This window comes from Plasmopara halstedii (genome assembly GCF_900000015.1).
Source record: "Plasmopara halstedii genome assembly, contig: Scaffold_526, whole genome shotgun sequence".
Lineage (NCBI taxonomy): Eukaryota > Oomycota > Peronosporomycetes > Peronosporales > Peronosporaceae > Plasmopara > Plasmopara halstedii.
In genome coordinates this window covers 1,044,043-1,057,515 of record NW_020187446.1, presented here as the reverse complement: position 1 = coordinate 1,057,515, position 13,473 = coordinate 1,044,043, and the positions used below count along the sequence as shown (strand labels likewise).

The window sequence follows — 13,473 nt, the reverse complement described above, 5'->3', positions numbered from 1 at the left end:
GGGCAAAGAGGAAAATTCCTCCATCCTCACAGAGGATCAGTCGAAACGACTCAGGTGTTGATTGACTACAAGTGCTACCAAGTGCAGCGGGGCTGTCGTAGCTAAGCGCTTGAGGAAGCGTACTTTAGGTCACCGACCTACTTTCGTTCTTTACAAGAACCCAGTATGAGTTAGCGGATCGTAATCCGCTTACTCCAAGAGTAATTATTGCCTTCCCAAGATTGACTCTTTGATTTGAATTCAAAACTGAATTTTATTTATATTTTTACTCTAGTTTTAAAATTTTAGTTTCTCCTGAATAATATATATATATATATGGTAAAATCTTAATACATGCATAACTACTTGCTACCTAGCCACACTTCGGAAAAAGCCAAATACATGACTAATAGCTTGTGTACATGTGATGGTACCGTATTCTTGTTTGGGTGTGGTCACATCTTGCACATCTCGTGTGACACCCCCCCTGTTATCAGGGTTCGTGTAACCCCGTTACAAAGTGCCTTTTAGCTCTTTGAGTGAAGTATCCGTTCTACTTTACTACTCTTTGTCGACCCACCGGCCAGCTATTTGCTCCACATAGATGCAGACCACATTTTGTTCATCAAGATGTGGCCCGGCGACAGACACCGCTCCCGCGGCTGGCTCCCGTGAGCTGACCACAATTGCACTCTCGCCGAGAGTCTCTACATGCGTTCGAACGTTAGTTGGGTCAGTTTTTTTCGGTGTGGTGTCCGAACTAGATCAACTCACTGCGCACCCTTAGCTGCTCAGACCCACGCCGATGCTCTGTAGTGGATAGTAGCTCGGCTACAGGGGATAATATTGGCAACTTTCAATTACAGAAGAGCATTTGCATTCGACCAGCTTGTATGAGCGGAATCGTAATAAAGCTTCCTTAGCCCGCGTTGAACGCATGATGCATTCGTATTCGCTTCGAAAGTTATGTACATACCTCAATTGAACTTTTTTATCAGCAGACGCTCATCCCTTACTACATATGAATGTGTCATCCGCCTCGCTATGGCATCAGTGTGTTGCTTTTGAGCACCTTGGCTTTCAAACATTGCATTGCACGCTAGACGCATACCTGCTACAAAGTGTACCTGGGTTGTTTTGCTTCATAGCTACTAATCACAACGAAAATACTGTCTCACACACAATTTCTCAATAGAAAAATGAAAATCTTATCTATTGCTTCGCATGTATACACCTTCGGTCGACAACCACGGTTCCCAATAAGTAACAGTCTGCACTCGCGCAACTGGCGTCAACAGCTTCAGGTCCGAAACGCCAGCTGCCATGATGGCTTCGCGACTCACAATACCACGCTCCAAATTCATGACTCCTTCCATAAACTCGCCACCAATTGCAATTCTCAAGTAAGTGACGCACCGGAAGGCAGTAGATATCTGCATCGCGTTGTTTTCGTTCTGTGCCGGCCACCAATAGAATTCTACGCAGATTGAAGTCATTGTGGTTTCTTGCTGTTCTAATAGATATGCCACATAATCACCCCCAAACTCATACGATGATCCACCTAATAAGCTTGTCAAGCCGTTTAAGGCGATTGGAGCAACACGAATCTGTGCATCACAAAGAAGCTGCAGCCAAGCATCTTTCTTCGGCAGCACTGATGCATATGCTTGTATCTACACAAATCTCGCCCAAAGTTAGACGAACAGTGTCTGATCAGCTTCACTTTTTGATACGCACATATAGAGTGTGCAGGGGGTCTCCGGCACCTGCAAGCGTTATTCGCAGCAGTTGCGAAAGCGCATGGCACGATGACCATATTGACGGCACATCCTGATCTTGAACGCCAGTCATATCCTCAATGCACCTCACTTGTGCTTCATGGGGATCTCGACGCAGTTTTCTTGTGTGGTAGTTGATTATCAAACTATCTTGTCGTAGCGAATAGTCGGCTTTCCATCGCCATGATTGGATGCTCGCTTGCTGATTTGGACTATACAAAATCTCTTGTACCCTGATTTGCTGTCTCTATTGTAAGAATTATTTAGTTAATTGGTCTGATATTGAAGGTACGTCACAAAGAACGCACCAAATAGCCTTCTCGCACTTGGGCTACGAATCCCTGCCATCCTGCAAGATCGCAACACGCGATATACGCCTCAAAATCTGTCGCGACAATTTGTCTTTTACCAATGACTACCTCATTTATCGTGGATTGCTGGAGTTTATTTCTTAATCCAGAGCGCAGCTCTCTTAGACCAGGATCACTAAAAACAACGCCCAACACAGCATCACTTAGTTCCCGCACACTACGTATGCTCCTATAAGTAGGCCCCGACTTTCGAAGAAAGTCATCGAGCGCACCCCAATATCGTCCAACGCATGTCAAGTAGGCAGTTCGAAGCCTATTACCGTCTCGATATACAGCACCAACTCCAATGGAGTCACACTTCCCTAGCAGCAACGGTTGACACGCAGTCAGCATGGACTTTACCAATTCAATTGTCTCGCATGAAAATGCCCAGACGCACACCTCAGCAACCACAAGCAATACATCTTTCTCCTTAGTCTGGGACGTATCATCTGCAAAAAAATCTGTCGAGCTTCGATGTTCCCTCGTCGCAACAGTAAGCAAAAACTTTGCTAGATCTGCAGCTTTGGCTGATGCAGCTTGCCAGTGCTGTGAGATTGCACTTGTCAACACGAGCTCTAGCCTAACTGAATGCTTGATGCCGCAGAAAGATACGTGAGATGCAAGAAAATAAATGATCGATAGATCCGAAAGCTGCTGCAGTTCATTTTGTTGTTGTCTAATCGCGAAATTATCTTGCTGCTCAATCCAGTTAGGAGTAAGATCCGCACTATTGTCTGCAGGTGACAATGCTTCTGTTGTTGAAAAGGGTGATCGTGGTCGAATGACCTCATTGTGAGATTCTCCCTCATCGTATTTTGTATTATCTTTTCCATCCTTTTCCCTTTTACGCTTGGACACGTGCTTAATGCTCCGCCGACTTTTATTACCACGAAGAAGCCACTGGTCAAAGGTTTGAATACGACCGCATCGTGATCTTAAGGCGGGTGATTTCTGCATCCGTAATCCAGTGAATTCCCACCCTTCTGATGGTTGGAATTGACAATACAGGTCTTGATTAATGTAATTTTCGTTTCGTGATGCGAAATGACGCTTCAGTTCCAGTGAATCAACAGTTTCAGCCGATGGACTATTACAAAAACTTTCCTGGCACTGCTGATTAATCGCAGTATATTCTTGAAAAGCTGTCGAGATTTTACGCTGCACTAGACGGCGCAAACTTGTATCAAATACGTAAGCTGCATCTGTGCCATAGTGTAACATCATTGATGCTGTGGTATACACGCCCACAGGACAAGAATCTGATAGATCAGTTGAAGCATCCAGTGTTGAGCGACGATACGAGACAACTGTGAATGGCGGCGACTTTACTATGCACAGCAGCTCTAGTCTGGTTGCATCTTGTTGATGGAAGCTTTTAAAGGATCCTGATACTTGCATCTGATAGAAAACATAAGCTTTCAGGACATGTTTTGTTTCACGCTGAATTATGTTAGCTCCACTCTCCCAGTGGTAGTACCACTTAGCGTACGACTGGCTATTTAAGACGAATGTAGCTGACTCGAGCTGAAGGCACTCGTCATTTTGTATCGATCGTAATGAAGGCTGTTGTTGCTGTATGCTCTCTTGTCTTTTCGCTCTAATACATCGTATGCCTTCCATCCACGAAGCTTCCGGGTTTTCTTCACTCTGTGAAATGCTACGCAGGTATTGCAACGAGAATGCGCCATCTGAAGATTCGCCATCGACTTCAAAACGAGCGAAAACATGAACATTTCTGATGTCAAATGGCGCGAAATATTGGCTATCCTGGTCACATAAAACAGGTTGGGAGACATCCGACATAGGATCGAAACGCAACACAACGTCGAGCGACGACCCGCAATAACTTCTGTCCATATGATCTGGACAGCAGTGAGGAAAACACCTGCAGACGAGCTTCAGGGTAACGGTTTTCCATCCATTGTATGCACGTACCGTAAGATCTGGCCGGTGTTGTGGTAACAATAGCAGTAGCAAGATAATTAGATAACTCAGATAGCTGTACCTGACACTAAGATACAATTTGAACGATTGATGCACAAACCTTCGTGCCCCGATTTCGGTTACTCCTACAAGGTGATTAAAAGCAGAACAATCAGATAAAGAAAATGTGATTCGACACGACAATAATTTTGGCAAGAGTGTGCTTCAGATCACATGGCTTCGCGAAGGGCATTAATTTAAATATTGTGGTGCATTGCTTCGTACTCACCGCGTGTATTTTTCCTTGAAAAGCCGAGGGTGCGGGCAGTTGGCACGCAGAAAGACGCCACTGCATGCTGGCAACGCGTTCGTCATGCCAATTACAGTACTATCACTGCTCAGCGCCTCTTTGATTAATGAAAGGTGGGAGATCCGCGACGAAGACAGGCCGTTTTTGAGAGACACATGAGTGTGAATAATATTGAGATAGCCGTAAGACAACAAACGATATTTTATTCCAGCTAAGTTCGCAGCAAATTGAATTATACATCACAACGTCTAGACATGAGCCTCTTCCTGGCCAATGCTACATCGTTTGCAGTCTCAAAATAACGATAGATTTCTCACACATCTACAATGATGTCGGTCAACGCTTCCGTTATGCGACTAAAACTTCGTCCGAATTTACAGGAAGCACCAAATGATTCGTGCTTTCTCCCGGAACCGGGTAATAATGTTCCAACAATGAGTCATCCTATATATACTCAGGCTTCTTGAGTTCTCAAAGGGCTCATGACGTTGATGTGGACACCGCAACAAAAGAAAAGCACACGACTCGATGCCGCGTGCTTTCAGGAAGCGGGTAGCCATGACGTTGATCTCCACTTTCTTTATCTGAGATGTGAACCGATGCGTGGTACATTTTTATCTACATGTTCTACATAATACGAGTCAATGTGAAACAGCTTCCACAATAATGAACATGATGTGGGTTGACGCCGATCCTCAGTATTTACTGCAGCTGATAACGTAGCCCGGACGAATGCATTGAAATTAACAACCGAGAGCGACTTTGGGATACTTGCTTACAATCGAGATATACAACCAAAAGGTCCGCCCTTTCCTGCAAGCTTCGCAACGGATCAACAAGAAGCAGGAAAGCAACTTTACTTTCTAACAAGGGCTCTAGTGCTGCTTTACTATTTCTGCCGCGATGGCCGACAAGCTCATGACTTGTCTGCACCGATTCGAATATTTAATGGATAACTTTTAGCTGTGTGCTGTCACTTTTGCTTGCAGCGCTGAAAGCGTAGTCAGCATTGTGACAGTTTAGAAAATCAAGCACTAATCGAAACACTGTCGTGACGTAGAATTATTGGGGGCACGCATATGAAAGCTTGATTTGCAATGCTGCTGAGCGGATGGCTGTAGCAGATATTTAATCATGACCGTAGTGCTATAAATTCAAATTCATACGATATATTCAGATCTGCATCTCGTCTTAAATCAAAATATATTACTAGCAGCTCAAGAAACAAATTCTTGTTTAGTTCCCACAGACTATATATAAGATTGATATCGCAAGTACAAAAAGTTAATTATGGTTTGCACAGAAAAATGCCATCAAGCTCGCTGGCTCTCTTTTTTACTGGCATAAATGCTCGCTTTCTCTACTTCATGCTAGTTCTCTGTTATCGGCGTGTGAGCTTTGTGATGAATCTTGGCTATAGTTCACCGTGCCACTCAAACAGCTATACATCGGCCGTTTAAGCCCCCTTCACCATCTTGCTGCTAGAAACTCCAGCTATAAAGACCACTGAATCAAAAACCGGATGTGACGCTCAACAACTTCAAATTCCACTGTTTTAGATCGACAGCAGAGTTACAATCACATTATTTTGGCGTGATATTCTGCTACTACGTGATCACAACGATCTCTTGGTTTTGAGTGATGAGTAAGCTTTCACGACATATTGGTCCACTTTCTTGTCAGTTGTGTAATCATAGCCATGAGAGAGATTCAGGCTGACTATCAGAAGATTTAAAGCAAAAGTCACGAAGGTTTTTCTCCTCGCATCCGCTGATTTTTAACCAGTACAGTCATAGTTCAAATTACAACCCGCTGATTTCAGCGCGACCAAAATCGTTGTTGTTAACTGCAAGATCGAGCATCTTGCAACAGTGACGCAAATTGGAAATCTTCCCTTAAATCAACAATTTGATCAATTTAAAGCCATAACTAAAATTGATTTCGTCACAGCGCAATGACAAGTGTCTCTGCTTGCAGTTCCAGTACCCTCGGCATGAAGATGAAGCTGTCACGGATTATACGCCAAGGCCGCCAATGGTTGTCTGAGATCGGTCAGCTCTGACTCCTGCAAGGTCATCACAGAACAAGATGCTTGTCTCATGCATACTAACGACATACTGTGATCACATTTCAAATATAATTACGCCTATATGCATGCACGCAGCGGGACGCATAGACCGTCTCAGCCTTTTCTGCTTCTAGTGTACCCACCAAGAATTGTGAAATGCGCCTGTCGCCAAGGTTAACGCATGTTCCAGCTGAGGAAACTTTTTTACGATTTCAACATCAGCTGAGATTCATCATGAGGCTTAATAGTTGGTTATTTTGTATCGCTATGATACTGTCATATGCAATAGTAACTGTGCCAGTATATTGACAGAAATTTTAAGCCGCACTCGTCACTTGTAGTACAAGGACAGAGAAGTGACTCTTATATTGTTTCCGTCAGTCATGACATCCGTCCTAGAAATGCCGTCATCACTAGTGAATTCCTTTTTTCAAACGCGAGCTACGTGGGCAAATTTTGCACGGCCGCATACAGCCGTAGGATGACGTAATTGTTGAGCTTGGCCTTGTATGACAAGAGAGCAACATTTGCATAGAGCGATAGCAGCCAGTAATATGTATCTTCCACCATCGGAACATTCGGAACATTACCACTCTTGTACTGTATAAAAGCTTATAAAAGCTTGTCCACCTACTCCTAAAATTCTGTTTTTCCTTCCTAGAATTAGGCGTGCGACACATAAAGTCGAGGATTTTGAAGTGTTCAGTTCACAATTTCGCCTCTAAAAAACAACCCTGCTGTGAGTGGGTATATTATAGCCGAATAGATACTGCTGTGGTTTACGCCAACGTTGTCGCGACGTAGTCCTGTCGAAAATATGCCGTACGTCGAGGACACAGACTTGCCACTTCTCCAGGGCAACTCACGTCGTCAGGGTGTGCCACTCGTTAAGAGCGACTGTAAGTAGCAACTACCTCCTTTTCCTCCCTTGTTGGCACGTAACTCACTTTTTACTCTTGTCAGTGCACCTCATGAACGACATGGATGAGTACGTTTGCTACGGCGACCGTATAGCCTTCTTGTGTGAAGGTCAACTTCTCGCACTCACGCGAAAATTCAATCTGACGTACCAGCAGATGGCACTACTTGCCGCCTCGACACTTGCAACTGGCGGACTAATGGGAATTGCTGGATTTTTTGTCTGGCGAAAAGGACTTTTTCGGAAGCGCTACGCTGCGTTGTTTGGCGATGAAGTGTATAGTGAAGAATCATTCTCAGAACTCATCAAAGATCAAGCTACTATGACAGGAGACCAGTTGCCAATTTTAGGAGAAAACAATCGTTCGCGCAAGAAGACGCTTTCAAACGCCTCTAGTCGCATTTCTACGACGAATGGCGTGACAGGAGAACCTGATGCGCCAGTTGGGGGATCGAAGGCCGCCCATGGCTCTGTGGCATTTAAATTGTATGAATTTGACCCAAAAAAACAGCAATTGATCTTTTCTAGTGTTGGTTTGCCAGTGAAGTTTGGGACACCACTTGTTGTCGTACATGCAGAAACTGGACGCGCAATTCGGTTTTTAATCCATCGAGGAGCAGTGACGATAAGTAAACCACCCGTTAACTTGGCGTTTCATCGTCAGGTGCGGGCCAGTCTTCTTGCCATGGAAGACTCGACTGTGCAGTTGAATGCGATCAAGCGATCCAGACCACAATCTGTCACTGTTTCGTCGAACAACATGCATAATAACAATGTTGTTAATGCTATGGGAACCTTACGCGCAACAGTAGCGGACCCCTTGGAACGAGTTGAACCAAAAGTAAGAAACCGGAATGAATCGCAACATTATTCCCTCGAAGATAATATTGTTGATCAAAGTCAAGATCAAGGCCACAGTCATCGACCAGGGCAAGTCTTGAGCGCGCTTCCCCGTGGCAAAAAGCTACAGACATTAAACAATCCGCCTCTTTTCAACCGCCGACCTCGAAGTCGAGTAAACCAGCAGTCGAGTCGATCCATACAGCGCCGATCTCAACGTCATAGTCTCGATCTGTCGAGCACTACTGCTGCTGCTTTTCAGGCTGCAATTAATGACCCTCGATCACAACCAGCTGTAGTAACGAACGAAGACTGTACGTTCGAAAGAACGGGCACAAATAGTACAGACACAATAAATGCCTCGTCATCACGTCATCGTCATCGTGCTTCGAGTTCTTCTACATCAGCCGTTGGCGGTACAAATGCGTTTTATCGATCCATTTCTGAGTCGTACATGAACATTATCTCGGATCTCACAGATACATTACATCAACAACGTGATCGTCAACGTGATCGTCAGGAACTGCGCCGACGTCAAAAAGCACTCATGAAAGACTTACCAAACATGTCATTTAATAATCCATTGGGCAAGTACTATGTGGCGACCATTGAGCCGATGCGACACCAGATAACTGGAAGTAACTACCGTCTTCCGGTTGCACCAAGTGACGAGTATTTGCGTTGGGGACAGCCCATGTCGGTGGTCGCAAAGTTTAACAATCGAGCGTGTGGCATTCGACCACGTGAGTATTACAAAGATAGCGATTTGTACCTTACAACTGAAGCAAAACCTACCACAATGGTGCCATTGCGTGAAGACGGCGATCTTAAGTGCATGGCTAAGGAATCCACACGATTGCTTGCACATTTGGAACAACGACACGTAAGTTTAAGTGTGGGTACGTACAATGTGTGGATGTTACCACGTAAAGTGAGTGCATTTACCAGTGTGTCGCCCAAGAAAAATACGCGTGCACGTTTGATTGGCGATATGTTGCCTCCGTGTGACATTTGGGTTCTTACTGAGTGTTTTGATTATCGAGCGCGTGATATTTTACTCGATAAAATGTCTGATGCTGGCTATTTTTTCTTTTCCCCCACGGTGGGACATAAGCGCGTCAACAAGTCGAATATGCGTAAGCTGCTGAACGGCGGCGTGTTGCTTGCAAGTAAATACCCAATTCTTAGCGTGCGTGTCAAGCTGTTTGAAGGTGCGTGCGCCGGAGCCGATAAACTGGCGGATAAAGGCGTGCTTTATTGTAAAATTCTCAAAGACGGTCTTTTAGTGCACGTGTTTGCAACCCATCTACAAGCGTGGAATGACCCACTTTCGCGAACGATGCGTAAATTACAGATGGAAACAGTTGCTAGATTCATGCGCGCTATGGACATTGACGAAGCGAACGACGTGGTGTTGGTCGTAGGTGACTTGAATGTCGACTTTTGGCTAAACAAGACGAATCAGGAGTATGACGAGATGCTCAGCATTTTTGGAGCCGTAGACTCATCAGTCGTGTGTCAGCATCAACTGAATTTTTCGGAGAAGAAACAAAGCGCTGCTGACTTCAAACACACACGTAAGTACAGCTTTGATCCTCGAGTGAACTCGCTGGCTGCTGAAGGTTTGAGTACCGATGGAAGTCTCGAGCTGCTTGACTATATCCTATACTCGCGTACACATCGTCAGCCCGAGACGGCATCTAGTTGGGTTCAGCCACTGACAACGTCGCAGCCATGGATGTGGCGAAAGCAATCTCAATTTAACTTGTCCGACCACTTTCCAGTTGTCAGTGAGTTTACCTTTGAAATGTAAGATACGACTGGATGCTGAGAAGGGGATGCCATGGATGTAAGTTTCATGTTGTAAATGCTTGGGAAATTAATCGCTTTTAACATTAGTACAGTATCGGGAATTTTTAAGATGCCATAAACGCCTCAGATTATTGTTTCCCTTCTGACAAAAGAGCCATACATTGCTTAGAGGTCCAGGTTCTGAGCTCCTGTAGGTGTTGCGATCAAATAAGAACATCATAGTATCCGGTTTTACACTATACGTTGTGAACGTTGTGAGGCACTTTGACGGATGCCAGCATTGAGGAAGAAATTTATGCCTGATAAGCTCAAAATATGTACACATTGCCATTTGCCTATTAACAATGTGTTAATAGGCAAATGGCAAGATCATAAGGAGTCCTTTTCTTACAAATCAGTCACGAAAAGATCCACGATTTATTGTTGATGCGCAACAGAGGAAGTGCACGACCTCGCGCGCGGCTCAACCGCTTGGCGACAGACCATATAATCTTATTTTGTTCAAGTAGAGAGAGATATTATCTTATGAATAGCAACCTTTCTTTTGGGCCATTCGTTCTTCTAGTTGTGATGTTTCTGGATGTATCTCAATGGGATGCAATTTTGAAAGGAGGGACTCTCTCAAAGAGAGTCGAGACTCACATCCTGGACCAAGAAATGTTAGTTGTATCATCAACAGTGTAGATGCCGTATATGTCTTAATTAATGCAGAAGCGTCGCGCGATCACGTTCGATGTGCAATTGTCGACAAACGCAGTCAGCTCGTGGAGACATTAAAGTTGCTGAGTTCGGATACGATATCTGTGATTCTCGCGAAGAGAACATAAAAAAACTTCTGAGCTATGCTGTTGGATTTCATAACTTGGAAATAGTGTTCTCATTCTCGACTTGGATTCGAGGCTTGATACAATCGAGGTATGTCGCAGTCTTGATGCCATGAGCTATGCATCGACTGAAATCAAAACAGTTTTCATGCCACGTTTTTCTCCTCGTGGAGATTTGATGAGCTATGATTCCACCTCTGTTACGAAGCAGAAGTGGTTCTGCTGGGAATGAAGATGCGATAAATTCGATATAAGACATGAATTGATCGGACTGCTGGGCTCCGATGTTGCCGAATAGTTTTAGCAACGATCGGAAGGCAGAAGCAGCATTTCAAGAGGATACCCAAAACAGAGATCGTGTATTGCGGCCTCTGTGCCAGGAATGGTAGAGGTGGTTGATTTATATCCCAGATGTAAGTTGCATACACCAAATAGGAAGCGGATAACTCTTTCTTGTTACAACGTACAAGTACCGCTGATTCAGCAATACCGTGTGACATGCCCCCGTGGTGAGCAGTGAAGCTTCACGGGTTTGTGTTTAAACCCATAATCAGTCATGAATGGAGTGACAAGGATAATGATAAAACTCGACTTCTCTCCTTGTTACCTCAAGCAAAAGCTCGGTGATCGCCCAGCGAAAAGCTTAGCGTGCTGAACGACGTGCTGCGTCTTCTCGTACACAGGCCCATGATGCTAGGAGCATATTTGACAAAACCACGGCACCGCGACTTGTTGTGGACATGAATCTGAAAACAATCGTCTTTAATGCTGCTTTCGTAAGGTTTACATGACTCTCGGATGTGTCTTATTCCAGAGGAAATGCCACCACGACAGCAACGACAGCTTCGGCCGTCAAAGCGTCCAAAATTTAATAATGTCAGAGGTTCTGCTGCCAAAAGCAACCGATCGAAGGATGTGTCTGTCGTTCACATGCAGGAGTAGTGAGAAAGAGAGCAAGTGATCAAGCTCGGAGTCTGTAAATTGTTTCGAGAACCATAACAATGAGCTACCGTTTCGGTGACAATAGTCGAACTACGCGAAGTTGATTAAATTGTGTGTGAGCGCTAAAAAAGTAAAAATGCATCTCAAAGCGATTAGTCGAAACCTTATCATTGCTAGCACGAGGGTGTCAAAGCTCTTTTACGCTTCGTTGTAACTCGGAAAGTCGTTGTAGCCCTTGCCGCCCAGTGATGAATCATAGTATACGTTGAATTCAGCCTGTGGAGCCAAAGGCCAATCATTCTGGAAGCGCTCAGCCAGATCGGGGTTTGAAATGTACAATCGTCCAAAGCCGACGAAGTCGATGGCTCCAGTGCAAATCGCACCTTCAGCACGGTCACGAGTGTAACTATTGTTGGCCATTACAATTCCTTTAAATGCCGTCTTGGCATCAAACGCAGTGGTGAGACGACACTTGTCTGTATTGCCAAAGCCAAAGCCGTCTAATATGGCAAGATACCCCAAATTATACGTACTTAAACGCTCCATTGTGTACTTGAACATTTCGTAATTATCCTCACTACCCATGCCCGCAAAAGCACCATTCGGTGATAGTCGTACACCAATGCGATGCGATGGCACAGCCATCTTGACAGCTTCAACAATTTCCATTAAAAGACGAGCTCGATTCTCGAACGAACCGCCGTATTTGTCCGCACGTTTGTTTGTACACGATTGCAGAAACTGGTCAATTAGGTATCCATTAGCACTGTGAATCTCCACACCATCAAAACCTGCCTTTAATGCCAAGCTGGCACCATGACGATATGACTCGACAATTTCTGGAATCTCGTCCGTTTCAAGTGCACGTGGAGTCTCGTAGGCTTGAGTGACGTAATTTATATCACGTGTGTGGCCATTTTCAAGACGCAAAGCCGATGCTGAGACGATTTCACCCTTGGAATTGAAGCTCGAGTGGCCTTGACGACCCATGTGCCACATTTGTAGAAATATCTTCCCACCTTTCTTATGCACACGATCGGTCACACGTTTCCATCCTTCGACATGTGCGTCTGTGTAGCAAGCAGCAGCGTGGTACCATCCGTAGCCCTGTTCCGAGATTGCAGTGGCCTCCGTGATGATTAAGCCAGCACCAGCTCGTTGTTCATAGTAAATTTCATTGTTTTCCGAAGGAACACGATCAGCGTTAGCCCGACCACGAGTAAGTGGACCAAATACGACGCGATTTTTCAGCTCGAGGTCATCACCAAGGTGCAGTGGAGTAAAAAGCTTGTACTCGGCGGTAAGTGCGGCCATAATTGCAAGTCAAAGTCCTTTCGAGTATGTCGAAAATTGAAGAATGAAACTATTTGTCTCGTTGCATACTTGACATGAAGCCATGATTACCTACAAAAGTAGCCAGAAACGAATGGTCGGTTGCGTTTTATGATTGTAAACGCTATATCGTAGACCTCTCGTCGCAGATCTTTAGATTGGACTAGCTATATCGAAGTCTGCATAGTCGCGACACTCGAGACGGTAGGAATGCAGAAATCGTTTGGCAACCATTGACTGTACGCTGAAGTGGGGTTTCGAAAACTAGCAAGCGCATATGAAAAATTTATAGAGTCCATAAAGCATTTATAAAAACCACCTTGGTGATCACATCTTCAAAGATTATTTGCTATCCTTCGAATCTAGATTTTATGGCACGATTAGAATTTGGAT

The 13,473-nt window shown here is 44.7% G+C and overlaps 3 protein-coding genes across 3 annotated transcripts; 1 reads left to right on the top strand and 2 right to left on the bottom strand.

Moving 5' to 3' along the window:
- Positions 1–540: 540 nt before the first annotated feature.
- PHALS_11259 (uncharacterized protein) lies at positions 541–4,408 on the bottom strand (the record flags this gene model as incomplete). The annotated part of the gene is made up of 10 exons (XM_024726823.1): positions 541–686; positions 754–810; positions 1,214–1,456; positions 1,517–1,652; positions 1,717–2,004; positions 2,066–2,425; positions 2,510–3,995; positions 4,046–4,053; positions 4,155–4,179; positions 4,323–4,408. 10 exons carry the CDS (start codon positions 4,406–4,408, stop codon positions 541–543), a joined length of 2,835 nt encoding a protein of 944 aa, XP_024577461.1.
- Positions 4,409–7,228: 2,820 nt separating this feature from the next.
- On the top strand, positions 7,229–10,090 carry PHALS_11258 (Endonuclease/exonuclease/phosphatase; the record flags this gene model as incomplete). The annotated part of the gene is made up of 5 exons (XM_024726822.1): positions 7,229–7,310; positions 7,375–9,381; positions 9,457–9,878; positions 9,955–10,019; positions 10,075–10,090. 5 exons carry the CDS (start codon positions 7,229–7,231, stop codon positions 10,088–10,090), a joined length of 2,592 nt encoding a protein of 863 aa, XP_024577460.1.
- Positions 10,091–11,946: 1,856 nt separating this feature from the next.
- On the bottom strand, positions 11,947–13,062 carry PHALS_11257 (12-oxophytodienoate; the record flags this gene model as incomplete). Its single annotated transcript, XM_024726821.1, has 1 exon — positions 11,947–13,062. The coding sequence occupies one exon, from the start codon at positions 13,060–13,062 to the stop codon at positions 11,947–11,949; it is 1,116 nt and encodes a 371-aa protein (XP_024577459.1).
- Between the last annotated feature and the right edge of the window lie 411 nt (positions 13,063–13,473).